This window comes from Amblyomma mixtum, chromosome 1 (assembly GCF_055824585.1).
Source record: "Amblyomma mixtum isolate Tamu chromosome 1, ASM5582458v1, whole genome shotgun sequence".
Lineage (NCBI taxonomy): Eukaryota > Metazoa > Arthropoda > Arachnida > Ixodida > Ixodidae > Amblyomma > Amblyomma mixtum.
The window spans coordinates 141040164-141067587 of NC_143012.1; the positions used below are offsets into that span (position 1 = coordinate 141040164).

Below are 27424 nucleotides of genomic sequence, written 5' to 3' on the forward strand. Positions count from 1 at the left end.
TTCTTAATATTTCAAGAGTTTCCATTCAACTTTTCCCGAGCAAAAATCAGAATTTCACCGGCGCACGCTGTTCACGAAAATCAGCCATTGCAAAAACGGCTTTCACACAAAACAGTCGTCACTCTAAAACTCTTCCTAAACTAGTCTTGACCTCTTTCAACGATGGCACTCTGCTCACTGACTCTGGAATGCTCGTCCTATGCGCTCCTAGTGGCAAAACGCGGTACCACAGAAGCTTTGCCGACCAAAAAATTTAGTCCGGTTTCTTTTGGGTACCCCCTCGTATCTTCCCGCCGCGTGACTTAGAGGTTATGGTACTTGGCTGCTGACCCGAAAGACGCGGGTTCGATCCTGGACGCGGCGGTCGAATTTCGATGGAGGCGAAAATCCAAAGTCCCATGTACTGTGCGATGTCCGTGCACGCTAAAGAACCCCAGGTGGTCGAACTTTCCGGAGCCCTTCACTACTACAACGTCCCTCAAGCATGAGTAGCTTTGGGACGTTACAGCTCCATAAACCATAAAGCAGATGCATCTTTTGCCGCCGCGGTGGCTCAGTGTTTACAGTGCACGGCTACTGACCCGAAAGATGCAGATTCGATCTCTGCCACAGCGGTCGGATTTCGATGCAGGCGAGTTATATAGGCATGTGTACAAAGTGATGTCAGTGCAGGTTTCCATAACCCTTCACTACGGCGTTCGTCATAGCCGCAGTCACGTTTTGACGTTAAATACCCATAAACCATAATTGCAGCTTTATTTCGCAACAAGATGTTACGAGGAACGCCAGGAAAAAAGTCCTGTAAAGAGGAATTTCGGACCTCTGAAGCTGCTTATATAACAGCATTGTCGGTAGCGCTGATCCTTCCTGCTGCTATGAAGAGCGCGCTTGATTAGAGAAAAAGCCTGCAGCAACCCGGACTCGATGTGCTGTTCAAGACGTGTGTGCAGGTGTGAATTACCATGTTTGTTTGTGCTGTGTATGTGTATTGAGTGTGTGGCAAGAGATGGCGCCACCATTCCAGCGCCAGTGTGTGCGTGTATTGAGTGCATGGCACGAGACGGCGCCAGCGCTCCGAGTGCCCCAGCAAGTGCTGTGTGTGTGCGGCCAGACGCCGGCCATGAGTAACGTGTAACCCATGTGAATAAAGATTGCTGTTACGTTATCCCAAAAACACAACAACTGGCGACGAGCATGGGATAGCGGGGACCCGGACGCAAGCGAAGACATCGCATCGGATGCACGCAGGTCGCGCGAAGACATCGCATTGTGATGCACGCAGGCAAGTGAACTTGCGCCAGTAGCCAGTGAAGTGAAGCACGCTTCGTTCCCGCGCAAACATGGCGACGTTTGGTCGAGTCGAAGAATACGACAACAAAGAGCCGTGGTCGTCATACACGGAACGGCTAGATGCGTTCTTCAATGCAAATGGCATCGAAGACGACGATAAGAAAAAGTGGGTATTTTTGTCGACGGTCGGCACAAGCACGTACGCGACGCTCCGTAGTTTGCTAGCGCCCGAAAAGCCTAAAGAAAAGAAGTTTACTGAACTCATGGCTACTCTCAACAGCCACTTCAGCCCCGCTCCATCGGAGATAGCCGAAAGTTATCGCTTCCACACCAGAGTACAGCTCGAGAATGAAAGCGTCGCGGTGTTTGTCGCCGAGCTCCGGCAAATGGCGGAACACTGCAACTTCGGTACGGCGCTGAACCGCATGCTGAGAGACAGACTTGTGTGTGGAATTCGTGACAGAGCCGTGCAGCAACGGTTGTTAGTTGAGAAGCGCCTCACCCTAGATAAAGCGCTTGAGATTGCTAGAACGGCAGAGGCGGCGGAACTCAACGCAAACGAGCTGCGAAAGGGCCACGCGGACATACCGACTTCCCCGGTTCAAGAAGGCTCAGCGAATTATGTCAAGCACAAGAAAAAGTACCTGCAAGGGCTCGGTGGCCAAAAAGGGCAAGACCCGAAGCCTAAAGGCAAAATCAAAACCGGACGCCAAGAGAAGTCCAGGCCGTGTGTACGCTGTGGATCCCGTGATCACAGGCCCCCGGAATGCAAGCACATCAACACAAGGTGTTACAAGTGCGACAAAGTAGGTCACCTGGCGAGCTGCTGTTTGTCTGGTGCTGAGAAAGGGAAGAAGCTGAGCGCAACGGCAGTGAATGCAGTACAGTCGACCGAGAAGCCACCCGAGTACTACCTGCATTCTTTGCGTGCACAGTCACCCCTGAAGCCAATCACAGTGACATTCATAGTCAATGGAGTGCCACTGGAAATGGAGTTGGATTCAGGTTCTCCCGTTTCGTTAATCTCAAAAGATACTTACCGGCAGCACCAAGGTGTTTTGCCACAGCTTTCACGGACAGACATCAAGCTGAACTGCATACGTGGAACAATACCGGTGCAGGGAACGCTGGCGGTTGACGTATGTCTTGGCAAGACTACATGTCAGCAGACACTGCTTGTAGTAGCCTGCAAGAGCCCTAACCTGTGCGGCAGGGATTGGCTTACAGCATTTGACCTGCTACCACGCCAAGTAAATGCGACACAGCTCGAAAGCACCACTGAAGGGAAAGTGAAAGAAATGCTGCAGGAATTTGAAGAGATCTTTAGACCAGGCTGCGGGACACTGAAAGGACCACCGGTTCATATCAACGTTCGACCCGATGCACAGCCACGATACTTCAGACCTCGCACGGTACCCTACGCACTTCGGGCCAAGGTTGAAAATGAACTTCAGCGTCTACAAAGTGAAAACATCATCACACCAGTGGACCATTCTGAGTGGGCTTCGCCGATTGTACCAGTACTCAAAGCAGATGGCCAAAGTGTCAGGATTTGTGGAGACTATAAGATCGGGGTGAATCCAGCAGTGGTAACGACACAGTACCCTTTGCCAAAAGTTGAAGACATATTCGCATCCTTGCAAGGCGGGGTCAAGTTTTCCACGTTGGATTTCCGCGAAGCTTACAATCAGGTGCCTGTTGATGAAGAAACCAGTAAGCTACTGGTCATCAACACACACAAGGGTCTCTTTGCTTACAACCGTCTGGCATTTGGTGTTTCATCAGCACCTGCCCTCTTCCAGAGAAGAATGGAAGAAACCCTTCGAGACATCCCAGGCACATCAGTCTACTTAGACGATGTTTTGGTGACGGGAAAAACTGACGCAGAGCACCTTCAGAATCTGCGCAAAGTTCTGCAACGAGTCAAAGAGTCAGGGTTGAAGCTCAAACAGGAAAAGTGTGAGTTTTTCAAACCATCTCTCATTTACTTGGGCCACGAGATCAATGCCACTGGTCTCCAACCATCAAAGAAAAACACAGAAGCCATCATTGAAGCGCCCGAGCCCAAGGACGTTGGTGAGCTGAGATCCTTCATTGGACTCCTGTCATACTATGGAAAGTTTCTGCCGAACCTGTCCACACTACTAGCACCGTTGTATGCACTGCTTCACAAGAACAGTCAATGGAGGTGGACAGATGAAGAACGAAAAGCTTTTGTCAAAAGCAAGGAAGCCATCATGGAGGCAAAAGTGTTGGCACACTATGACCCATCTAAGGAACTCGTGCTAGCCTGTGACGCTTCGCCGTATGGTGTAGGTGCGGTGCTTTCACATCGTGATAAAGGGGTTGAATTCCCACTAGCATTCGCATCTCGAACTCTCACACCTGCGGAGCGAAACTACTCACATCTGGAAAAGGAGGCACTAGCCATTATATTTGGTGTCACACGCTTCAGAGACTACTTGCTATGTCGCAGCTTTATCCTCATCACTGATCACAAGCCACTGGTCGGCATCTTCCGTGAAGATAAAGCAATTCCAGCCATGACTGCTTCACGTATCCAGCGTTGGGCACTCACACTTGGTGCCTACACGTATACTATTGAGCACCGACCTGGACGTCTCAATGGAAATGCAGATGCCATGAGCAGGCTACCACTGGCAGTGCTCTTTGCTGATCCACCTGAACCACCAGAGCTGGTGAATTCAGTCTCAAGCATGGAAAAGCTGACAGTGTCAGTGAAGCAGCTTCAGCACTACACGAGTTGTGATCAAGCCCTAAGCCAAGTGCTGCTGTGGGTCAAGGACGGATGGCCACAAAGCACCCCGGACAAAGCCCTACAGCCATTCTGGCAAAGACGTGATGAGCTGAACACGTACAGAAATCTCTTGTACTGGGGTAACCGAATCGTGGTGCCTACTCCTGCCCAGAAGCATATCTTGGAACTGCTACACGAAACACACCAGGGAATGGTTGTCATGAAAGGCATGGCAAGGTCTTTGTTTTGGTGGCCTGGTATGGATGCTGAAATCGAAAAGTGTGCTCGACAGTGTACACAGTGTCTGCAGAATTCTCCAATGCCAGCAAAAACTGAACCAGTGTCATGGCCTGAGCCAAATGAATGCTGGGAACGTGTGCACCTGGACTATGCCGGACCATTTGAAGGTAAAATGCTCCTTGTACTTGTAGACGCCAAGTCAAAGTGGCTTGAAGTTATCATCGTGCCAAGTGCAACAGCGGAAAACACTGTAGAGCATTTGAGGGATATTTTTGCACGGTTTGGGCTGCCAAGGTGCATTGTAACAGACAATGGAACCCCATTTACTGGCCAAGCTTTCCAGGCATTCCTTTCGGAAAATGGCATTAAGCACCTACGGACAGCTCCTTTCCATCCGGCATCAAATGGTTTGGCTGAGCGAGCAGTTCGAACTGTAAAGGACGGCCTCAAGAAAACCACGGGTGGAGATCTCAAGCTCCGGCTAGCGAGATGGCTGCTTATGTACCGTAGAGCACCCCGCCCAAATGGAACGTCACCATCTGAGCTGATGTTGGCATACCCAATGAAAGCGAAGCTGGATCTTTGCATTCCTAGAAGGGAGGAAGAGAGGGCACCCGAGCAGTTGCTGACAGGATCCAAGAGGCATTGCGAAGAGACGAAAAAGGGACCCAAATACAAGAAAGGTGACAAGGTTGCAGTTCGCAATTTCGGCAGAGGAGCTAAATGGTGGTTGGGCGAAGTTGATGAAACGAACGGAACTTCGATGGTAACGGTTTCAACCCCTCAAGGGAAAGTTCGCCGTCACAACAACCAAGTGAAAAAGCACTTGGCCACTCCAGCATCAAGTGCAGCGGGTACACCTACAAGCACCGAGGAAGACGTAGCCAGCACCGCAAGCACCTTGGAGGCTGCGGCGATGCCATCTGCGAGACGTTCAACTAGAACTGTTCGCAAGCCCCTACGTTACCGATAACCTTCTTAAGGAAGGAGGAGTGCTGTGTATGTGTATTGAGTGTGTGGCAAGAGATGGCGCCACCATTCCAGCGCCAGTGTGTGCGTGTATTGAGTGCATGGCACGAGACGGCGCCAGCGCTCCGAGTGCCCCAGCAAGTGCTGTGTGTGTACGGCCAGACGCCGGCCATGAGTAACGTGTAACCCATGTGAATAAAGATTGCTGTTACGTTATCCCAAAAACACAACAACTCGTTATCCCAAAACACAACAGTTTGCTTCCGGCACTAAACCGGCTGGATCTCAAAACTGGTCAAAAGGTTTTGCCACGGTGCAGCGTTTTTCAGCTTGCGTCAACGATAACAAAATCACACAGCCTGAAGCTTTTTTAGGACACTGTCGTATACGTAGTTTCTAGCATAGAACATAGCATCTGTTCGCACGATGAATGTGGCAATATGCACGTCCGTAATTTGTAGACTCCCTATATGTGGTAACTACCATATGCTCAGAGAAACAGCGTAAGAACCCAGCGATGAATTCCCTGTTCAAAAACCTCATGACTGCTCACAAATAAATGCCTAAAATTATAGTGCCGGATGCCAGGACACCGTAGGATACCTGGAAATTTGGCAGCTTATCGGCTCGCAGTGTGAGCCGCTCACTGGAATACAGCAGACATTGAGAAAATACCATACCAGAACCTCAAACCAATCATCTGCGACACGATTCGACAAAATTGCAAGAGAAATGGAACACAGCAACAGAAAAAACTACAGGCATAAAGACCAGAATAGGAAGTTACACTACCGAAAAAGAAGACAGATTCAAAGAAGTAACTTTGTGCATGCTGAGGATAGGACACCCACTTGCGGCGCGTTCCTATCTTCTAACCAACGCCCCGGCACCGTATTGCCCGAGATCTTGTCTGCCGTGAAAAAAGTGAGAGATACATTGATACACAGACAACGCAGTCTTGTGGTCTTTTTTTATTTGGAAAAAGCCTGCGACACTGCATAGAGGTTCAGCATTCTGCGTGACCTTGCAGAGGTAGGTATCCGCGGTAGGATGCTGAAAACTACTTCATAGATCTTTTAGGTGACCGTTCATTTCATGTACGCCTGGCTTCAACTCTTACGAGGAACTTCGTTCAGGAAAACTGGGTATCGCAGGGGTGCATTTTAAGTACTACCTTGTTCGTCGTGAAAAAGAATTCCATAGCAGAACATTTACACAGTCCATTGTGTATGCTTTATATGGTGATGACCTTCCCATTGCATGCGCATCCTCCAGCTTGCCACACAATGGCGTCTGCAACATGAATATGTTGGTGAGTGGCGGCGCCACGGGTTCCCTAGCATCGCTAGCATCCGAAGGTACTACATGCCCGGCGGGGGATTTTGGTGAGCAGTACGCCACCACAGACCCGAGCACCCGCGCCTAGCCGTACGTGGCTCAGCCGTGTCCGTGCAAAAGGGGGTCCTGGTCGTTGAGCCCATGTCGAGCGTTTGGACCTTTAAGGCCCCCCAGCGGAGACAACAAAACATTTGGCCCCATCTTTTCGCAGATGGCACCTCCGGCCTGATCCGACTTAAGGAAATCGGCAGTCGCTTTTTCTTTTACTCTTCTGCCTTCCATCTTTCGCTTTTCTATTTTCTTTCTCACAACTATCCTGTCTCCTACTCTCGTCTTCGTATTTCATTTTTTCTGGCGGCTAGGGTGTACATTGTGTGGAGTGTGGACATGACGACCCAAGGCAGCCCTGAGCCGTCCACGTCGGACGGACGATGGGTCTCCTTAGATCGGTCAAAAAAAGAGGCGTTGAGTCACTGGGCCAAAACCAAGTGCTGTGTATAGATACACAACATAAAGATGGCTTTCATAATAAAATGGAATTGCAGATGTCTCTGAAATAATTAGCATAAAAGTTATTTTGAACTCATTTTTTCCTTTTGTATGATGTCTCCAGCAAACCAGCTTATGCCATCGGCACAAAAATGTGCTGACGAAATGTACTGTCTTCCGCAGTGACCGAGAGGGGACGAGAGCAGACTCTCAGGATGCTTAGCTATCTCTGTAAACCTGGAGCAGCAGCTCGCAAGCTGAAACTGAAAACTAGATTCGAACCCGTAGCCGCCACAGTGGTTGCTTACAAAATGATTACACTTTGCTCTGTACATCATGAACTACGCCTCAGAGTAACACTCCATGAGTTATGGAACCTTTTAGAATAGTTACCAGAGCCATAGCTATTTATTATCTGTAGATTTTATGCCCACCCTTGTTTTCCAGGCAGTTAGAAAACGGATTTTATTCTGTCTAGTAACGTCAGTTTGTTGAACTTTGGTAAACCTACACACTGCTCCACAACCTCGCGGAGAATGAGCTCTGTCATGCATACAAAACCACGACATTGGAAACTGCATTTAACAGTGGGCTGTGTTGAGAGAAAAAAAGCGAGTTCAGAAAGTTTCTCTGGAACAGATTTCTTTTATGCGCACCGAAAGACGACACAATAAGACAAAGTAGACAGGACCTGTCTACCTTGTCTTATTGTGTCGTCTTTCTGTGCGCATAAAAGAAATCTGAGTATGAACCAACTAGCCCCACAACGCATATTACTGGATTCTCTGGAACACTTAGCATAATGAACTCAATGAAATTCTTACGAAATGTATCATCGATGCTGCACGCCTAGCTATTCCCCATTCCATAGGAATGGTGCGCCAGAGCCACAAGGTATCGGGGCGCAAAAATGCAAGGAAGCTTAAAAAAATACAATAACGTTTGGTGTTTTTCGTAGGTATTCAACTCATGAGAATCTCAGAATTTTCAAAAGGAAAAAGCTAAAGCCCGAAAGAAATAAGAAGAAAGAAATGCGCCGGAGCTGCGAAAAACATCTTATCAAAGTCATGTGTCTTCAATAAGAAGCACAGTAAAATAAAAAAAAATGTGGGAGCAGGCTAGAAAAAAAAATTGGAGGCTTATCAAGGTTAAGCCCAGTGGATGCGAAGCATGTTAAGCAGCTGCCTCAGTGTGGATGGGGCATTCCTATTATTAACGTCCTTAGCGTCTGGAGGCATCTTGACCGCATACACGCCCGGCGCAAAGACGCTGGCGCGGTTGCAGGCACAGAGACTGACGCGACGGCGGGCGCGCGCCGCTTCATCCCTGGCGTGACGTCACATATCACGTGATGCAGCGATGGTGGCGCGGCCGCCGCGTCGCGCGCGACGGCGCGAACCGAAGCGTGGAGGCCTCCGCCGGGTGACGTCGGACGGCGCGATATGAGGCCCCATCTGCAGCCGGTGTGATGTCATCACGTGACGTCACATCATGTGATCTCACTTGAAGGTCAATGGTGGCCACCGCCGGGAGGCGACCGACGGCGCGATATGAGGCCCCATCTGCAGCCGGTGTGACGTCATCACGTGACGTCATGTCTCGTGACCCCACTTCAGGGTCAATGGTGGCCACCGCCGTGCGTCGCGCGAAGGCCCGAAACCTACGTTAATATGCTTCGCATAAAACTGGCAGTGGCTCAGGTCTGGTTAAGCCTGGACATACAAGCGAAAAGCTGAAGATATGCTTTGTTTAACATCATGGCTGTCGCAGTTCGCGCACAACGCACTGGGAGCACCACAATAACGGTGTAGGCAAGCGCGTTATATAGCCCTCCTTCCACGTGCGGAGTAACTGTGGTAAACACGCGGCTGCAACGAAAGGTCAAACAGTGGCGAGGAGGCGAGCGCGCAGTAGTAGCGGCGGTGAGGAGGCGGCGCACATGCGCAGTAGCGCGCGGCTGCGCCGAAAGGTCAGGTGGCGGAGTCGGCGGCGGCAACGGCTGCGGCCACCTGCGCCGCGCGTGATGTCACTCGGTTTCGCGCATGCGCAGAACTCGCCATTCGGTTTCACGGCGTACGCAGAGCTCGGCTCTGACCCTCGTAGTCAAGCTTTTCGCTTCAAAAATAAAAGGCAGCTACTCCCTGTTCACACTTCCTCTTCTGACAGACCCCGGTATACAGACGAGTATTAATGACCAAGGCGACATTTGGGCCAACATATTTCTACAGTTTATAGTTCCTCACACTACACACAGTTATTCCTAATACACAAAAACGCGGCCGAAAAGCAAAGGCTTCCTACGGTAGGCACCACGACCGAGGCATACAATAGGTTGATTGCATTTCAAAAAATTCAGAGTACTGTCTACATGTAAACAAACTGCATACGGCCCCGAAGAAATTCATTATGAAATACTGGCCCATCTATCCGAACCCTGTATGCAAGTTCTCTTAAATTTTTTAATAAAATATTGGAACTGAGGAAAATACCACCGGCTTGGAAAAAAAGGCATTATTGTTTCATTCATAAAACGAGGAAAGTCACCCACCTCCGACATTGGTGAAAACAGCGCGAAAGAAGAAGCCCGAAGGCGAAACGAGGAAGTGACAGGAAAGAGCGCCTCCCACCTCCTATGGTAGTTATACGCGTATAACCCTTACAAGTTGTTATGCGAAATCTTTTGAAAGCAGCCACCGCGGTGGCTCAGTGGTTATGGCGCTCGGCTGCTGACCCGAAGGACGCGGATTCGATCCCGGCCGCTGCAGTCGAATTTCGATGGAGGCGAAATTCTAGAGGCCCGTGTACTGTGCTATGTCAGTACACTTTAAAGAACCCTAGCTGTTCGAAATTTCCGGAGGCCTTCGTTACGGCGTCCCTCATAGCCTCAAGTCGCATTGGGACGTTAAACCTCAATAAACCAAACTAAATCAACTTTCCACTCTCGTTCTCTCTTCTCTTCTAGTTTTTTTTTCACTTCTCATAGGCGGGTAGGTTTAACCTTGTGTGGCTAACTGCCCTGAGTTGCGTCCTATTTGGTAATATTTCGGGCGTACAGGTAGCGCGGGCAGCACTTGTTTGCAATTTCCTGTCCCGTCCGCTCGTTGGGCTCCATGACCAAGCAATATATATTTTATGGTTCCCCCTTTGCAACAAAAAAATGATAGCCCTCAAGAAGGAGTGCGGAGAGATGTGACTTCTGAGTACTTCTAAAAATCGAAACATACCCGACATTTCATGTCCAGCACAGCAAAGAGACAGAAATAACTGCCCGAATGATGCCCCCATTTTTGGTTGCAGAAACCCTGACCGATGCCTTGGGCACGGGTTACAAAGTACCTTGGTGTGCCGTTGCTCTCACTGCTCGCAGGTCGTGATGGTCCGGCGCACCATTCCGAAGGCGGTACGAAGGTACACTGGCGGTGGCCTACCAAAAGTTCCCGCTCTGCTGGCAGAGCGACCGCCTGAGCCAGGCGGAGGCGGCCTCGCGCTGCCCACCCGCTGCACCTCCAGTGAAGACAGGACGTGTCACCTCGCCAGGAATATGCCGACGCTTAACGACCTGCTCTCTTGCGTGGCAACCGAGGTGACCGAGGTCGCCCCAGGAAAACTCGCCCTTCGCTCGCTCAAGAACTGTGCCCCCAACATATGGGAAGACAACAAAGAGTACCGGGAGTATGCGGCCGTATTTCTCCACTACACTCTTGCCCATCACCGCTGCGTGGAAAGCGCTGAGGTGAGACCCGTTAGGCACTTGTAGGCGTCCTGATATATCCTGGGATTGTTCGGGCGTTGAACTAAGAAAGAAAAAAAGCAGCAGTGCACTACTCGTGAGCTACTTCGAGGCGAAGGTAGAATAGAAGCAGGAAGCCGAGCTGGCATAGGCATACAAGTCATAACAGGAGACAACTATTAACTATTACAGAACGAAATAATTCAACAGTTACGAATTCCACCTCCGCAGAACGAGAATGAGTGCCGAGAAGAGACTGAATGGGGCGCTGTGCATAAAATAGAGTTCATTATATGTGTCCATTCTCGCATTGTGAAGAAGGTTGAGGTGTTTGTTAGGCACGGGGAAATGAAGATGCCATAGAATTGTGGGGACTATAATTTCAGACGCAATGGGGATAAGCCTGAAAGCAGGACAGGAAATTTGGCATGGGTGAAAATAACACAACACATGCGTCACTAGAAACAAGCTGCAAAAATCTCATTAGAGGAGAGAAGGAAGAAAGACAGTTGGAGAAAAACGGTAAAATTAGCATAGCATATGGATTAGGGTATCTACAGCCGCCAACACAGTCCTCTTTCTTTTCTTTTTCTTTTTGGGGTTTAAAGTCTCAAAGCGACTGAGGCTATGAGGGACGCCGCACAGTCCTGATATTACGGCAGTTGTAGTGGCGTCAAGTAAATGAAAATTCCGGCGGTAACAACCGTCAACACAGTCTTGATGTTATGGCAGTAATAGTGGCGCCAAGGAAATGAAAATTCCGGCGGTAACAAAATATGGAGTTACGGAAGCCTAGCAGAGAAACGGAGAGGAGAAAACCGGCAGGTGATGATCGAGTCAGCGCAGATTTGTTCGGCTGTTGAGGCATTGGGCTAGAAGATCTTCCCACTCCGTGTACGCAGTACCTTGTGGCCTCGAGCGCACCGGAAGCATGAACAAATGCTAACCTTATGCTGTGTCAAAGGAAAGGTAATGTGAAAGACTTGAAGAATTGCACTGCATAACAAGAAGAATCCGCTCTCTACACAGCGTTCAATAAGGTAACTGCGACAGAATGAGACCACCGCTGCATACCATACACACCGACGGGAGCATAAGGTGTTTAGTCTACGCGAGGTGTGATCAAAGTCGTAGTTTCAAATAATTTCACCGTAGATAAGCCGAGCCCAAGGCCGGGGAAAAAGCTTGCTCAGTCGTCGACACATCTGTCTAGAGCGCTAGAACGGCGCGCCAGTAAAGTGCACTTCTATCATTTGCGAGTGCCTAGGGCTCTAAATACTACCGTATACGGTATGCACATTGCTATTTATTCCCGGCCGCGGCGGCTGGAATTTCTTTGGAGGAGAAATTCTAGAGGCCCGTGTACTGTGCGATGTCAGTGCACGTTAAAGAACCCCAGGTGGTCGAAATTTCCGGAGCCCTCCACTACGGCGTCTCTCATAGCCTGAGTCGCTTTGGGACGTTAAACCCCATAAACCAACCAACCAACCATTGCTATTTATTATGATTATATGCTCATGCCTTCAGAAGCGATATGGAATGGCGCAACAGACTACCTTTCGGGAATGATATCACAAAAGCTGTAGGGCTTGAAATAGGACCGTATACGGTATGCACATTGCCATTTATTATGATAAAATGCTCATGTCTTCACAATGGATGTGGAATGCCCCAACAAACTATCTATCGGGAATGATATCACAAAAGCTGCACAAAGGATTTGATTGCGAAGAGCTAGATCCCGGTAAGTTAAATGAGCACACCTCGACCCAGGATTTCCTGATGGCGTTGCCTTACTAAGTAACTGAGAAAAGGAGTTCGAGTGCATGGATCTGAGAGAGGAAGGAACCAGAGTGGGTTAGTGTACAAGTCCGTGATACCATAGCCGAGTGGAAATGGATACGGGTGAGACATGTGGTGCGGAGAAAACATACGAAATGGTTGGTGAAGTGAGCGGAGTCGATACCAACAAAAGTATAGTTTGGGACTTCACGCGGAGGCGCGGAGCCGCCGCGGTGGCTCAGTGGTTATGGCGCTCAGCTGCTCACCAGAAAGACGCGGGTTAGGTCACTGACGCGGCTGTCGAATTTCGACGGAGGTGAAAATAGAGGCCCGTGTATTGTGCGATGTTAGCGCACGGTAAAGAACCCCAGGTGGTCGAAATTTAAGGAGCCCTTCACCACGGCGTCTCTCATAGCCTGAGGCGCTTTGAGAGGTCGAACCCCCACAAACCGTAAGCAATAAACAGTGAGGTCTCGAGACGAACTTAGGAAATCTCCTTGGATGGGCTGGGTGCTGCTTTTTTTTCTTTGCACATACTGCGAGCCGTCGCTCAGCTCAAGCAGGAGGACCCTTCTAATTAAATGAGGGAAGGAAGAATTATAAAACTGGACAGGTTAGTTAGCACTGCCCCATCACGTCGGCTAGTTGTCACTAACTTGTAAAGAGACCGAGTCTGAGCTTCAAATTCATCAAATTTCGTGAATACACTCTAAAACTAAATATTTGTATCAGTCGTACTCGTGTCTAATATCCTTATATAATTATTTTTATCATCGATATTTTTGGCTTTGCTGTGTTTAAGTGACGCCAAAACTCTTGTGAATCCGAATTCATGAACTCTTCGAGCCCGTGACTAAAGAAGTTATGACCGACTTGTTTGACCTTGACTGACAACCAGCTTTTCAAAGCAGCAAGGTGCTTCCTGAGTTTTTTCAACTTACGCTTATCATGTATGATTTCTCGGTTCATCCAGGGATTTAAACTAAGCCTAATGGCCTTCATAAGTACGAATTTATATATACAGACCTTTAATGTATCGAAAGATCAAAGCCAACAACCGTTAACGTCACTGGTAACTTAGTTAATGTAGCAATCGATATATTCGATGACCGCAACATCATCGGCCTTACTAAAGTCTGAGAACGTAACCACTTACAGGGTTTTATCAATAGCGTTCTATGTCCTGCAAGGAAAAAAATATTAGCGGAAACATCACATCAAGCATAGTATTTTGAATGTTGAAGCACATTGTACCACATTATACCAACTATCCCGGCCTACCTTCAGCACACAAATCACTCGCCCCCCCCAGACGGCTTGTGCGCGTCAATAGATGCGCACCTGAGGACTGATCAACCTGTTCACCTTGATGAGTAAACTTGTTCTATTATCTTGGGCTTAGTATTGAACTGCAATTACTTCTGTTTTGAGGGAAGACACTATCTTCAGGTCAACGGCGCGGCGATGGGAACAAAGATGGCCCCGGCCCACGCAAACATATTCGTGGCGGCACTGGAAACAGAATTCCTTGACACTAAGTCCTTGAAACCACTCCTTTATAAATGTTTCCTGGACGATATCTCTTTCATTTGGCCTCACGATGAAGCCAGCCTTTTGACATTCATAGCGAGGTAAACGCGTTTCATCCTTCCATATCGTTCACCCACAGCATCTCCACAACACTTCTAAACTTCTTGGGTGTTCAAACAGAGAAAAAAGGAAGCATGCTTAGGACAACCCTGTAAAAAACCCACTTACCGCCAGGAATACCTACATTTTAAGAGCAGCCACCCACGCTACTGCAAGACTGGCATACCGTACCCACAGGCTCACAGATACCGACGGATTTTCTCTGACTCGATGGTTTTGACCGCCAGGCTGGGCAACGAAAAACAAATCTTTTACTTAAGGAATATCCAGCGTCCATCGTCGGTGACGCTACCCCGAAAGCTGGTGGTTTTGACAGGAATAAAATACCGAATTCTCCAAACTCGCCGGATACTGAAAGGGCAAGCAACCTTATTCTCATTCATTCATCTAACATACCACGTGTGAAAAACATCCTTTCAAAACATTCTAACATTATCCAGCAAAGCAGTCACTTGTCCCTTATTTTTGAACAACTAATAAAAGTATACCGACGCAGGCGGAACCTGAGGGACATTCTAGTTAAGTCCAGAACAACGCCCAACGCCAACCCGATTCCTGGATGTCAACCATGCCGTAAACCACGCTGCAATGTTTGCAGTCATATGCAGACTAGAAACATTGCTAAAGGTACATTCTCTGATTTCACCTTCAGGATTAGGGACAACCTAGATTGCGACAGCGCAAACGTGATATATATGTTACACTGCGGTGTGTCGGCATAGAGTACATCGGACAAACTTAAGCACCGTTCAGGTTATGTTCTAACAACCACAAGACCCACATCCACGCGCCGCCAAATCTTCCTTTTCGAAGCATCTGTGCCTACGCCAACATGCATTCGAAAACGTTCCGGTCATCCTTCTCCAGTCCAGTCGGGTTTCCAAACAAGTCGCCAAAGAGAACAAAGAGTCCTTTTTCATTCCCAAATTTCGGACACTAACCCTTGACATTAATGAAAGCTTGGGCAGTTTCGCCTTTCTCAAAAGCCTACGTAACTAGAACGCTGTCAACTTTTTCAACCCTCCTTTTCTATGAAGATTGCACTCTCCGGGTGCCATACGTCCCCTTTTTTATTTTTATTTGTACTGTTTTTAAAGGTATCTATTCTTTAGGTTTTTTTTTCACTCCCTCCTTTTGGCCCCTTCTTTTGAAGGGCCACTCTGTACTGCGTATGCCTTCGCGACGGAACGCACTAAGGGAATGGCCTACTGAGGAGTAGCCGCCGCGGCACTCGGTTGCGGGATCTGGTTGCCGCACGGCGTCTGGCCTCCCTCGACCACGGCGCCGCGCTTCCGCCGTGCCGAACACTGGATCGTCTTGAGGAGCTCAAAATGGCTTCGTCTAACTCGTTACTCACGTTAGAACGGTCCTGAACACCTGCACCGCTGGGGAGCGGTCAGTTCTGCGATGTAGTGTACATATGCATGCGTGCACTGCTTTTTTTTGTTTTGCTTCGGACTTTCCCTGTTAGGAGATCGTTTTTATTCTTTCTCCAGGGTTTGCCACCCACACCGAAGGAAGCTTCTCCCGACAATATTTCTGGCTGGCGCCTTCTGAGAAGCAACTCGTTCCCTCCCCATCTATCGCTATAGCTCTGTTACTTACACTGCTGCCGCTGTTTTCCTACTTGTGTTTTGTGTTTGTTTGTTTTTATTTTTTACCCCCTGGCCTTCTCAACTCTCCTCCTCTTTCCTCTAAATGGACTGGAACACTCACGCGTCTTACACTGGCTTTGGTTCCCCTTCCTGTAATGGGAAAGAGAGTGATTTCACCTCTCCCTTTGCGTACGGTGCCTTGACTATGCGAACCTGTCTTCATTCGTCTGTATACCCTGATGAAGGACGGTCCTCCGTCCGAAACTGTTGGCAATAAACGAAGATAATCGAAATGTTGTGGAACATCCACAATAACCAAGGAGCATGTGGGAGATCCTTTTTTTAATTTGTGGTGTTCCCCTATGGAGATTATTAGTGAATATTTTACTGCTTAGAGATAAATGATTAGAAAATCAGAAGAAAAACAACTATGTATCGCCTGTGGGAACCGGACCCGCGACCACCGAGTTACGCATCCGGTGCTCTACCAACTGAACTACGGCGACGGCTGTCACATATTTTGCTTTCGGGGGAATTCGTTTGCATGTGACGTAACCAAGAGTGTTCACCAGCGCCACCCACGTTCATCAGCAGCGGGCAGAATGCGTCCTGTATTACCGCTGGTGTGACGTGACGTCATCGAACGGCGAGAGTGGAAGCTATATGAGAACCCTCGTATGCTTCCTATGGCATCAAGGCTGCCATAACCAAGGTCCTCATTAAGCAATTAAGCAGACAGAAGTAGAGAAATGAGGGTCTCGTTAAACATATGAGAGAAGCCAACAGCCACAGAAACGAACGAGCATAGGGGAGCTCCTTTTTTATTAATATTGTAGCGTGCAACGCCAAAAAGAACACCCGCGCAGAGACAAAAAAACCTGCGGCGGTCCCCTAGTGGTTCGAGCGCGCGCGAGAGAGCCAACTAACTTCTTCCTCTTCTAGCGCATGCGCTACTTCTGTCTCTTCTTCGAATGCATGTATCACTGCCCCCCTCTTCTGCAGCATCGACACGATGCGGCTGGGAGTGAAAAGTCAGCGAAAGGGTAGAACACAGCTGCAGTGGACCGCAGTTCAGTCAGGTAGCCGGTCGTGGTAAGGCTTCATGCGAACAACGTGTACGACTTCAGTTCGGTGCGACCGGCGCGATGAACAAGCTGTCGGGGCGGGAGCTACTGCATAAGTCACATCACTGATACGGCGCACTACTTCGTAAGGGCCGAAGTATCGGCGCAGCAGCTTTTCAGAGAGCCCGCGGCGACGAACAGGTATCCAAATCCACACAAGGTCGCCGGGAGCATAACTGACGAAACGGCGTCCACAGTTGTACTTAGTGGCGTCAGCCTCCTGTTGACGGTGGATGCGCAGGCGGGCCAGTTGACGCGCTTCCTCAGCACGCTGAACGAAGGTATCTACGTCGATGTCAGCGTCAGAGTCGCAGTAAGGGTCGACGGGCAACATAGCATCCAACGGAGTGGTCACCTGGCGACCGAAGACAAGCTGAAAGGGGGTCAGTCGGGTTGTTTCCTGCAGGGCGGTGTTGTACGCAAACGTTACGTACGGCAGAATGGCGTCCCAAGTTCGATGCTCGACGTCAACGTACATTGATAGCATGTCGGCTAGTGTGCGGTTGAGTCGCTCTACCAACCCGTTTGTCTGCGGGTGATACGGCGTAGCACGTCGGTGGCTCGTGTGCGTGAGAGTCATCACGGACTGGGTTAAGCGGGCCGTGAAAGCAGTTCCCCGGTCAGTAACAACAACGGCGGGTGCTCCATGACGCAAGACAATGTTGTGGACGAAGAACTGCGCCACTTCAGCAGCAGTGCCTTTGGCAAGAGACGTGGTCTCAGCGTACCGTGTGAGGTAGTCAGTCGCAACGACTATCCAACGCTTTCCAGACGAAGACTTCGGAAATGGGCCAAGGAGGTCCATGCCCACTTGATGGAAAGGGGTCTTCGGTGGATCGACGGGGTGAAGAAATCCGGCCGGTTTCAATGGAGGAGTCTTCCGACGTTGGCATTCACGGCATGTTTTGACGTAGGCCCGCACCGATGGGAGTAACCGGGGCCAATAATACTTTTGTCTAATCCGCGCGAGTGTACGGCTGACTCCAAGGTGGCCGGCGGATGGTGCATCATGACAGGCACTCAAGATCTCAGACCGCAGCTGTGGTGGTACGACAAGTAGGAACACTTCTTCGCTGTTGGCAAAGTTGCGCTTGTAGAGAACACCAGACCGTAAAGTGAAGGTGTGAAGCCCTCGAAGAAAAACACGCGGAATGGGAGCTTCACTGCCTTCGAGGTAATCGATGAGCGGCGCCAACTCCGTGTCCGCCCTCTGAAGCTGCGCCATTTGGGTGGTACTAACAGAGCCCAGGAAAGGAAAATCATCGGTGGTTTCTTCGGTATTGATTGGGATAGGCGCGCGCGACAGACAATCCGCATCCTGATGCTTGCGGCCAGACTTGTAAACTACTGTTAAGTCGTATTCTTGCAAGCGTAAGCTCCATCTAGCCAAGCGTCCTGAGGGGTCTTTGAGGCTCGCCAGCCAGCATAAGGAGTGGTGGTCGCTTACCACACGGAAGGGTCGTCCGTAGAGGTACGGTCGGAACTTGCAGATGGCCCATATCACTGCAAGACATTCTTTCTCCGTCGTAGAATAATGGGTCTCGGAGCGCGTAAGTGTCCGACTAGCATAACTGATGACCCGTTCTGCACCGTCTTGCCACTGGATCAGTACTGCACCAAGGCCAACATTGCTGGCGTCAGTGTGGATGTCCGTGGCAGCATGCTCGTCGAAATGGCCGAGTATCGGAGTGCTTTGCAGACGGCTGCGAAGCTCGACAAATGCAGCCTCTTCGTCGGTCCCCCACAGGAAGGGCGTGTCGTCACGGGTCAGTGCGTTCAGCGGTTCCGCGATTTTCGAGAAATCTTGAATAAAGCGCCTATAATAGGAGCACAGGCCTAAAAACCGGCGAACGGCCTTCTTGTCAGTTGGGCGTGGAAAACCTGAGACGGCAGCAGTCTTGTCAGGGTCCGGGCGAACACCTTGTGCGCTGACAACGTGACCAAGAAAGCGAAGTTCCTCAAAGCCAAAATGGCATTTCTCCGCTTTGATGGTGAGTTGCGCGGATTTGAGCGCTTGTAGCACAATGCGCAACCGCTCCAAGTGTTGGTCAAAGGTGGGCGAAAATATAACGACATCGTCCAGGTACACCAGGCAGGACTGCCATTTCAAGCCGGAGAGGACAGTGTCCATCATGCGTTGGAAAGTTGCCGGTGCTGAGCACAGACCAAATGGGAGCACTTTAAACTCATAGAGGCCGTCAGGCGTCACGAAAGCCGTCTTCTCCCGGTCTCTCTCGTCCACTTCGATTTGCCAGTACCCGCTTTTAAGATCCAATGACGAGAAGTATCTGGCGTCCCGCAATCGGTCGAGCGCGTCATCTATCCTGGGCAGCGGGTAAACGTCCTTTTTGGTCACGCTGTTAAGTTTCCTGTAGTCCAAGCAGAAACGCAGAGTATTGTCCTTCTTTTTGACAAGAACCACAGGCAATGCCCACGGACTAGTGGACGGCTGGATGACATCGTCTGCAAGCATCTCGGCAACCTGATTCTGAATGGCTTCTCTCTCCACCGGGGAAACACGATATGGGCGCTGGCAGACGGGTCGCGTAGTCTCGTCAGTGATGATACGATGCTTGGCGAGTGGAGTTCGGCCGACCTTCGAGCACGTAGCGAAACAGTCCGCAAATTCTGCCAAGAGGGCCGACAGAAGATCCCTCTGAACCGACGGCAAGGCAGGATTTATTCTGACTGACTGAAGAACGTGATGTGGGCCAGCATACTCCGGAGAGGGTCCTCCCACGGTGCACAAACCTGGAACCTCAGCAACGTCGTGGAGGAAGGCAATAGCCATGCCTTTAGCCAGGTGCTGATATTCGTTGGCAAAGTTAGTCAGGAGGACGTGGGTGCGGCCGTCACGTAGTTGGACGAGACCTCTTGCAACGGCAAGTCCCCGCTTAAGCAGCAGTGGACTATGGCTGTCCGCTAGGCCCTCGTAGTCATGAAAGAGGTCGTTCCGCACGAGCACCAGAACACTGCACCGCGGCGGCACCGTGACGTCGTTCTCGACAATGCGCAGAGCGTTGCTGCAGGGATCGCGGGAGTCAAAGCGCGCCACGGCCTGTTTGGTCGAGAACGTGACACGTGCCTCCTGAAAGTCAATCACAGCGCCGTTCGACTGCAGGAAGTCGATCCCCAGAATCAAGTCTCTGGAACACTCGGGGAGTACGACAAATTCACCAACGTACGTAAAACCACTAATCCCAACTCTAGCCGTGCACTTGCCCACAGGGGAAATTAGGTGGCCACCAGCGGTGCGAATGGGGGTCCCCGTCCACGGTGTCAGAACCTTCTTAAGTTCTCCAGCGAAGGCACGGCTCATAACAGAGTAATCAGCACCGGTATCGAGCAGCGCGGTAATGTCAGTGCCATCAATTGTCACACGCAAATCGGATGCAGCGTATCTGATACTGTCGCTGCCTCTCTCTGTCCGGGTATCGTCAGCTCGAGGGTTCCGCGATGGAGGATCTTGACACGTCCCGACGTCAGCGGCCTTGCCTCCAGAGGTCGCTGGTGTTAGTTTTCCCGACGCGGACTCGGCGAGCGACGGCCAGCAGAGCTACTCTGGCGGCCAGGGCTGGAAGAGCGATAACGGAGAGGCGAAGGGGAACGGGACTCGCGCCTTCCAGAGTAGGCAGGGTTCTGGCGTGCCCAGAGATGCTGTGCAATCTCATGCGGTCGTTCGCCGTTCTGAGGGCAGGGTGCGTCGGGATGGAAACCGCGAAGGCCCACTTGGCGGTACGGACAGGCGCGGTAGAGGTGACCAGGCTCCCCACAGTGGTAGCAGAGAGGCCTGCGGTCCGGTGTACGCCACAAATCCGACTTGCGAGGGCGTGGCCCAGCTGTAGCAGATGCGGTTGCAGAATACGTGGCGATGTTACTCACGGAGGTCGACGGGGTCACACCGTAGCCAGGCACGCTTGCGTGACATGTGCCGATGTTGCTCACGCCAGGCGTTGGGGTAATGGGACCGTAGCCTGTCGTGCGACGTACAACAGATGCGTACGTGGGTCGGTCATCGAACCGGGATGGCGCTTCGGGGACAGGAGGTGCCTGCGCAGCCTGTCGCACCTCGTCCCTGACAACTTCGGACAGCGCTGCCAGCGGCGCAGGTGCAACCTGAGGCAGATGGATCCGTTGCAGTTCCTCCCGGACAACGGAGCGAATTAGTAAACGCAAGGTGTCTGCACTGCCGCCGAGACACGACGAAAAGCCTTCGGGCACCATGCAGTTGATGTCCCGGTTGTACTGGCGGGCCCGTTGTTGCAGCGTCGTCTCCATCGTGGTCGCCTCGGTTAGAAATTCCGCCACCGTGCGGGGTGGGCTGCGCACGAGGCCCGCGAACAGCTCCTGCTTAACCCCACGCATGAGATGGCGCAGCTTCTTCTCCTCTGTCATGTTGGGGTCGGCGCGCTTGAAAAGACGGATCATGTCTTCGGTGTACATGCGCACGCTTTCGTTCGTGCGCTGATTTCGGGAGTGCAGCGCAGCTTCGGCCTTCTCCCGGCGGTCAGCGTTGGGGAACGTAGCCAGGAGACTCCGGCAAAACGTCTCCCAGGTGGGAAGTGTAGCCTCGTGGTTTTCAAACCACGTCCGAGCAGACTCTTCCAGGGCAAAGTAGACGTTATTCAGCTTGCGCTCGTCGCACCAGCCGTTGTAGCGTGCGACCCGCTCGAACGTCTCCAGCCAGTCCTCAGCGTCTTCGAACACGTCACCGTGAAAAGATGGCGGTGTTCGCGGTGGGTGGCAAAGGATCGGCGCCAGGGGCCTGGTGTCAGCGGCCATGGCAGTTGGACTCGACGGTAGAGGCTGGATCGGCGGCTGGGTCCTGGTGCCAGTGGCCGTGTCAGTTGGACTCGGCGGTCGAGGCTGCGTCGTCCTTGTTGGCGGGGGAAGGGGCCCAAATTCAGGCGACTCTCCGCGGAGACGGCGGCTGGGTCGCTGGTGAACCGGTGTGAGGTCCGTAGTGACGCTGTACGGAGTTTGCAGGTCGGGAAGCGTACCCCGCACCTCCACCAAACTGTAGCGTGCAACGCCAAAAAGAACACCCGCGCAGAGACAAAAAAACCTGCGGCGGTCCCCTAGTGGTTCGAGCGCGCGCGAGAGAGCCAACTAACTTCTTCCTCTTCTAGCGCATGCGCTACTTCTGTCTCTTCTTCGAATGCATGTATCAATATGTTGTGTTGATCAATGGAGATAGTTGAGTTTCCCTTCAAGGGAGATGTGAGGAAACATTTGAAGATGATGAAATCGGATTTCTTTATGGATTCATGGTTCGGACTCGCAAACAATCCCATTACTCGACGGCGGGACAAGGAGGTTAGCTATTTATTAACACATTAATAAACGAGAAGAATCAAGCAAGGAGAAAAGTATATACAACATGACTGAACCGTTGATTACACGAAATGAGCGCCACTCAACCGACCGCGTTCTGTGTTAAGCCTTTTGTCTCCGCCCTTGGCGGGGACAGCAACCAATACTACAACAGGCGACACTTCTCACCAATCGACGCTTAGGGAAAGGACAACAAAGCCTCCGTCAGCCGATCAAAGACTGGGGAAAGGATGTCAGCTAATCAAATACTTGGGAAAGGGAAGGTTCCGAGCACGCCTACAAACAGCACTGAACTCGCTGCGTTCCGAACCTCTGCCTTCCTCTTCGTTTCCCTCTACCCGCACGTGCATGTGGGACAAACGTGTTCCTCGGGAACAATCACTGAAGGTTCCTTATAAAAGAAAGGAACGCTGTCGCGGAGGGGGTCCAGCGTCCAGTGGCAACTACAGCTTAACTACGGGCCTCTTCTCAGTATCGGACGCTCATAGACCCATCGGCGACGCATCGCATACCGATCGTCCACCGTACACCTGCGTCCTCACAGTAATCCGCAGGGACGCGAGAAGGTTAAAAAAACATCCACTGGCCACAAACACGACGACTGCAGGCATTCAAACACTGCACTGTAGAAAGCTGCGTGCTAGAAAGTATCTGTGGTGGGGAGGCAAGACGGAGACAGAACGAGCGTTGTGGCGACGGTGCCGCCAGCAACAATCGAGCAGCCACCGCGTCTCCGTGGTGCGTCCGCGGTAACATGAATTCGGTAACTGTGCTGGACGCTGGATGACACATCGGAAAGTTCAGCGAACTTCACAGAGATGATCAGTGAATATTTTTTTGATTAAAGATAATTTATTAGAAGTGCAGAAGAAAAAAACAACCACATGCGTACCGTTCGGTTCCCACCTGCGGCATATTATATTGTTACCAGACAGCAAGCCGAGGAAAAGAACTTCATGATGACAGATGAAATACGATTTTTAATGCATGCCGGCCTAGTGCGAGCGCTCCGTCCAAAGCCACTCCCGCTTCTCAGTAACAATATATATGTACATTGGTCAAATGTTTAGGGGAATCCCCCAAGGGATTCACAATTACAAATCTACTCCACCTTGGGGGATTCCCCTAAACATTTGACCAACACAGTTCCCACTTCGAGTTATTGATCAATTCGCTCTCGTCCTACCATAAGCTTGCCGTCCTGGTTAGCTCAATTGGTAGAGCGACTGCCCGGTGTAGCGGTGGTCCTGGGTTCGAACCCAGGACCAGGACGAATTTTTCTTTAACTACGAAGTTTCTGAGAAAGCTGTACAGCTTTCCTTTGTAGCCGTATGGCTGCGCTCGGGTGGATGCCAAATGAGTAATTACTCCCTTAATATATACGTACATTGTTGTGAGGCATCTGAAGCCCGCAGGTTTTATTTGAAGCGCCGTGGGTGGGCACGAGCCCGTACAGTACTGAACTAGTTGACACATGACCAGCAGGATTAATATAGGCAAGAAATTGCCCGCGCCTGTTTGGGAGATCGAAACTGCTTTGTAATTCCATATACTACGTGAATGATATCAAGGATCTTCGATAAAGCAGCGCTAGTACTAGTCAAAATTAAGCTCACAGACTACTGTGTACTGTCACTGCTCACTTTTGCACTTGAGTGTCCGCGCAGGTTCATACAACTGCTAAACCGTTCTGGAGGTATTGAGTACGTCATTTTCTTGGCCTCTCTCTGTAGTTTCTGTCCGAGGTTTGCAAGCTGCCCCGACAATTAACGTTTTTTTTTTTCTATTTGCAGTTTCTCCTTTCATCACGTGAAAACCGACGCTTTGTGCTACTTCTGTCCGATGCCCTGAAGTCGGCCACGTCGCTGACCAGCCTGCGCCTTTGTGGATGCGAGCTGAGCGCCGAGGCCACGTCGAATGCCTTCGCTGCCATGCAGCACCTGCTGACGCAGCAGCTCGTCGAACTGGCGCTGGACAAAGTCGTTGTCGTCCTGACATCGCGGGCACCGCTGGATGCCTTGACAGAGAGCCTGTCGAAAACGGATACTCTCAAGCTGCTGAAGATTGTCGAAGTGGACGTCGCCATGAAAGTAAGGTTTGGCTTATTGCAGTAATATTGCAGTAATATTGGGGTTTAACGTCCCGAAGCAACTCAGACTATGAGGGACACCGTAGTGAAGGACTCCGGAAATTTCGACCAACTGAGGTTTTTTAATGTGCACTGACATCGCACAGCACACGAGCCTCAAAAATTTTGCCTTCATCGAAATTCAGCCACCGCGGCCGGAATCGAACGCGCGTCTTTCGGGTCAGCAGCCGAGCGCCCCAACCACTGAGCCACCGCGGCCGGTCACCTGCAGTGGCGCTTCTTACTCTTTCTGTAATCTGTTGCCGTTCACTAATAGGCTGCTGCAAACGACCGAACACCTTTCGTTTTAAAGTGCCCCATAATGTAAGGGCTCTGACAACGAGTTCTACATGAGCCGAGCGTCGTGTGGACAGCACGCTCTGCCAGTGTTCAGTAGGACGGTGGGGCAGGGTCATGGAAGGGACATGGTGTAGAAAGGGCTGTGGGGATGGACTTTATTGCCGCGCAGATATTTTCCGCAGCAGCTTCAGAACATGGTTTCCTGACACTGAAAGGAGAAGAAATGTTGGAGAGCTTGAAAGACGAGAACGTGACTGACGTCAAACGCATCAAAACCCGCAAAGACGATAAGGAAACACCAACAAAGCACTTAGTCCTGGCTTTTACCTCTGGCAAACTCCTAGATACCATACAAGTAGGATACATGAAAATATCTGTCCGGCCATACATCCCAAATCTAAGAAGGTGCTTGAAAGGTGAAAGATTTGGCACTGTCTCCCGGAGCTTTCGCGGCCGGCAAACTTCAGCCAAATGGGCACCAAATGTCCATGAATCCGTTGGCTGCAAAGCCACACCAAAGTGCACTAAATGCGAAGGGGACAACCCCGCATACTTGAGATCGTGTCCATCCAGGAAGAAAAAGAAAGAGGTAACTATTAAAACTAAGGAAAACATAACACCTCAAGAAGCAAGAAAACAACTCACACAAAGACAAGGAACGGTCGCCGCGGTGGCTGAGTGGTTATGGCGCTCGGCTGCTGACCTGAAAGACGCGGCGGTGGAATTTCGATGAAAGCGAAATTCTAGAGGCCCGTGTACCTTGCGATCTCAATCCACGTTAAAGAACCCCTGATGGTCGAAATTTCCAGATCCTTTCACTACGGCGTCCCTCATAGCCTGAGTCGCTTTGGGACGTTAAAACCCCATAAGCCATAATCCATAAACGCGAGGAAAGCTCCTGCTCACAGAAAAAAACAAAATTGACCGATGTGGTACGACGGGGCGGGGAACCACACCGGCCTGGTGTTCTCTCCCAGGCCACACGCAGTTAGCCTGTGGCAGGGCCATCCGCGCCCCGGCAGATGCAGCAGAGGCTGTCCAGTCACCTATGACAACCGGCTCGCCGGCGCCTGGGTCGACAGCCCGCAAGGCTTCTCCCAGTCGGGACAGGCTTATAACTCGTTCAGCAGTACCTACTCTGCGGTCCTCTATCACCTCTAGGGAGGCGATGGACACAACGCCAAATCTGCCACCGCTTCAGGGGAGGCGGTTGACCGAAAAAGAAAAACTCCAACAACCGACCTATGTTTTTAGTTACACCTACTAATTTAACGTGACTTTAACGTGACGTAGCAAAATACAAATAAATAATTTAACGTGACGTAACAAAATACAGCGATATAAAAGGCACTCTGAACTTGCTTTCTACGGTCGCCCTATGTCTGCAAGAGAGCAACATGGGACCTCTACAAAAAATATTTTAAAGAATTATTAAGTCTTTCGGTGTGACAGAGCAACCGCCGCTTAGGCTGTCTGGAGGGGCTGCTATTGTTGTCTTAACACGAAATATGAAGCCGTGGCAATCGCCCTACTTCATTTTAAAACAATAACGATACTCTCGGTATATCTTCAGCCACATCTATCCGTAACACTACACGATATAGAAGCACGTTTCGAACAGCTGCCAGAGCCGTATCTTGTAGTAGGGCAATTTAATGTACACTCCTCTTTTTGGTGTAGGGAAGAAATGGACGCCAGAGGTCGTATTTTAGAAGATTGTGTTCTCTGGAATAAAGTGTGCCTACGGAATGCGGGAAAGCGGACTTATTTCTCTCCAAGCACTGGAAAAATAAGCTGCTTGGATTTATCTTTTTGTTCGCCATCTGCATTCAACGAGATTAAGTGGGATGGTCTAGATTCGCCCGTACGGAAGCGATCATTTGCCTGTGAGTGTGAGCCTTTCATCCTCACCATCAATTATCCCGACCAAAACCTCGCCGTTGGAAGTTGCATTTAGCGACTGGTCACTTTTGCGAGAAAAAGCGAGTCTGGAGAATTTTTTTTTTCAGATGATCGGGGTATAGACGAACTGAATTAAATGTTCACGACTTGTATGATCACTGCCACACGGCTGCCAATTCCGGAATCCTCAGGAGAGGTGCGACAGAATCATTAAGTTAGGTATACACAAGAATGTCGAGAAGCGAAAAAAAACAAAGCAAAGCATGGGAAATTTTCTGTAGGTGCTCAACATATGAAATTTATAGGGTTTTAAAAAGGCAGGAGCCACAGCCCGGCACAGCCGTAGGTGCTCTTAGAAAACTTCACGGCAAAACTGTATGAACAGTTCAACCACATCGAAGAATATGTGAAGCAAACGCGTAAACTGAATGGTAGCTACTCCGCCTTCACAGACACTTTTCTCGCTGCCCCAGGAACACAAACAAGTATTGATGAACAAGCAGATATACTAGCAGAACACTTTTTGGCGGTCTCTAGTTCCTCACGCTGTACACAGTCATTTTGAAAGTAGAAAATATACTGGATAAATATTCATTTAAGATAGTTCCAACGCAATAGTTCAGTGCATGATGGCTTTTCTCGATGAGACCGAAGTCAGGTTCTGTGCATATACAGCGGGGTGATAAAGCTTTCGGGCAATTTGTCTGTCTAAAATACCAACAGCGTCGAAACAGACAAATAAGAATGTCATTGCACGTCGCTGCTGTCTTCAACAGCCTAAAGGACATATTATAG

The 27424-nt window shown here is 50.3% G+C and overlaps 1 protein-coding gene across 1 annotated transcript in view; it reads left to right on the forward strand.

The window, feature by feature from the left end:
* The window catches only part of LOC149367763 (uncharacterized), a 105233-nt gene that overhangs the window by 1792 nt on the left and 76017 nt on the right, over positions 1–27424 (forward strand). The window contains exons 2-3 of the mRNA XM_089567410.1: positions 10452–10817; positions 24093–24389. Of these exons, the coding sequence (XP_089423536.1) occupies positions 10458–10817; positions 24093–24389 (657 nt within the window). The 5' untranslated portion in view covers positions 10452–10457. The remainder of the gene's footprint in view (positions 1–10451; positions 10818–24092; positions 24390–27424) is intronic.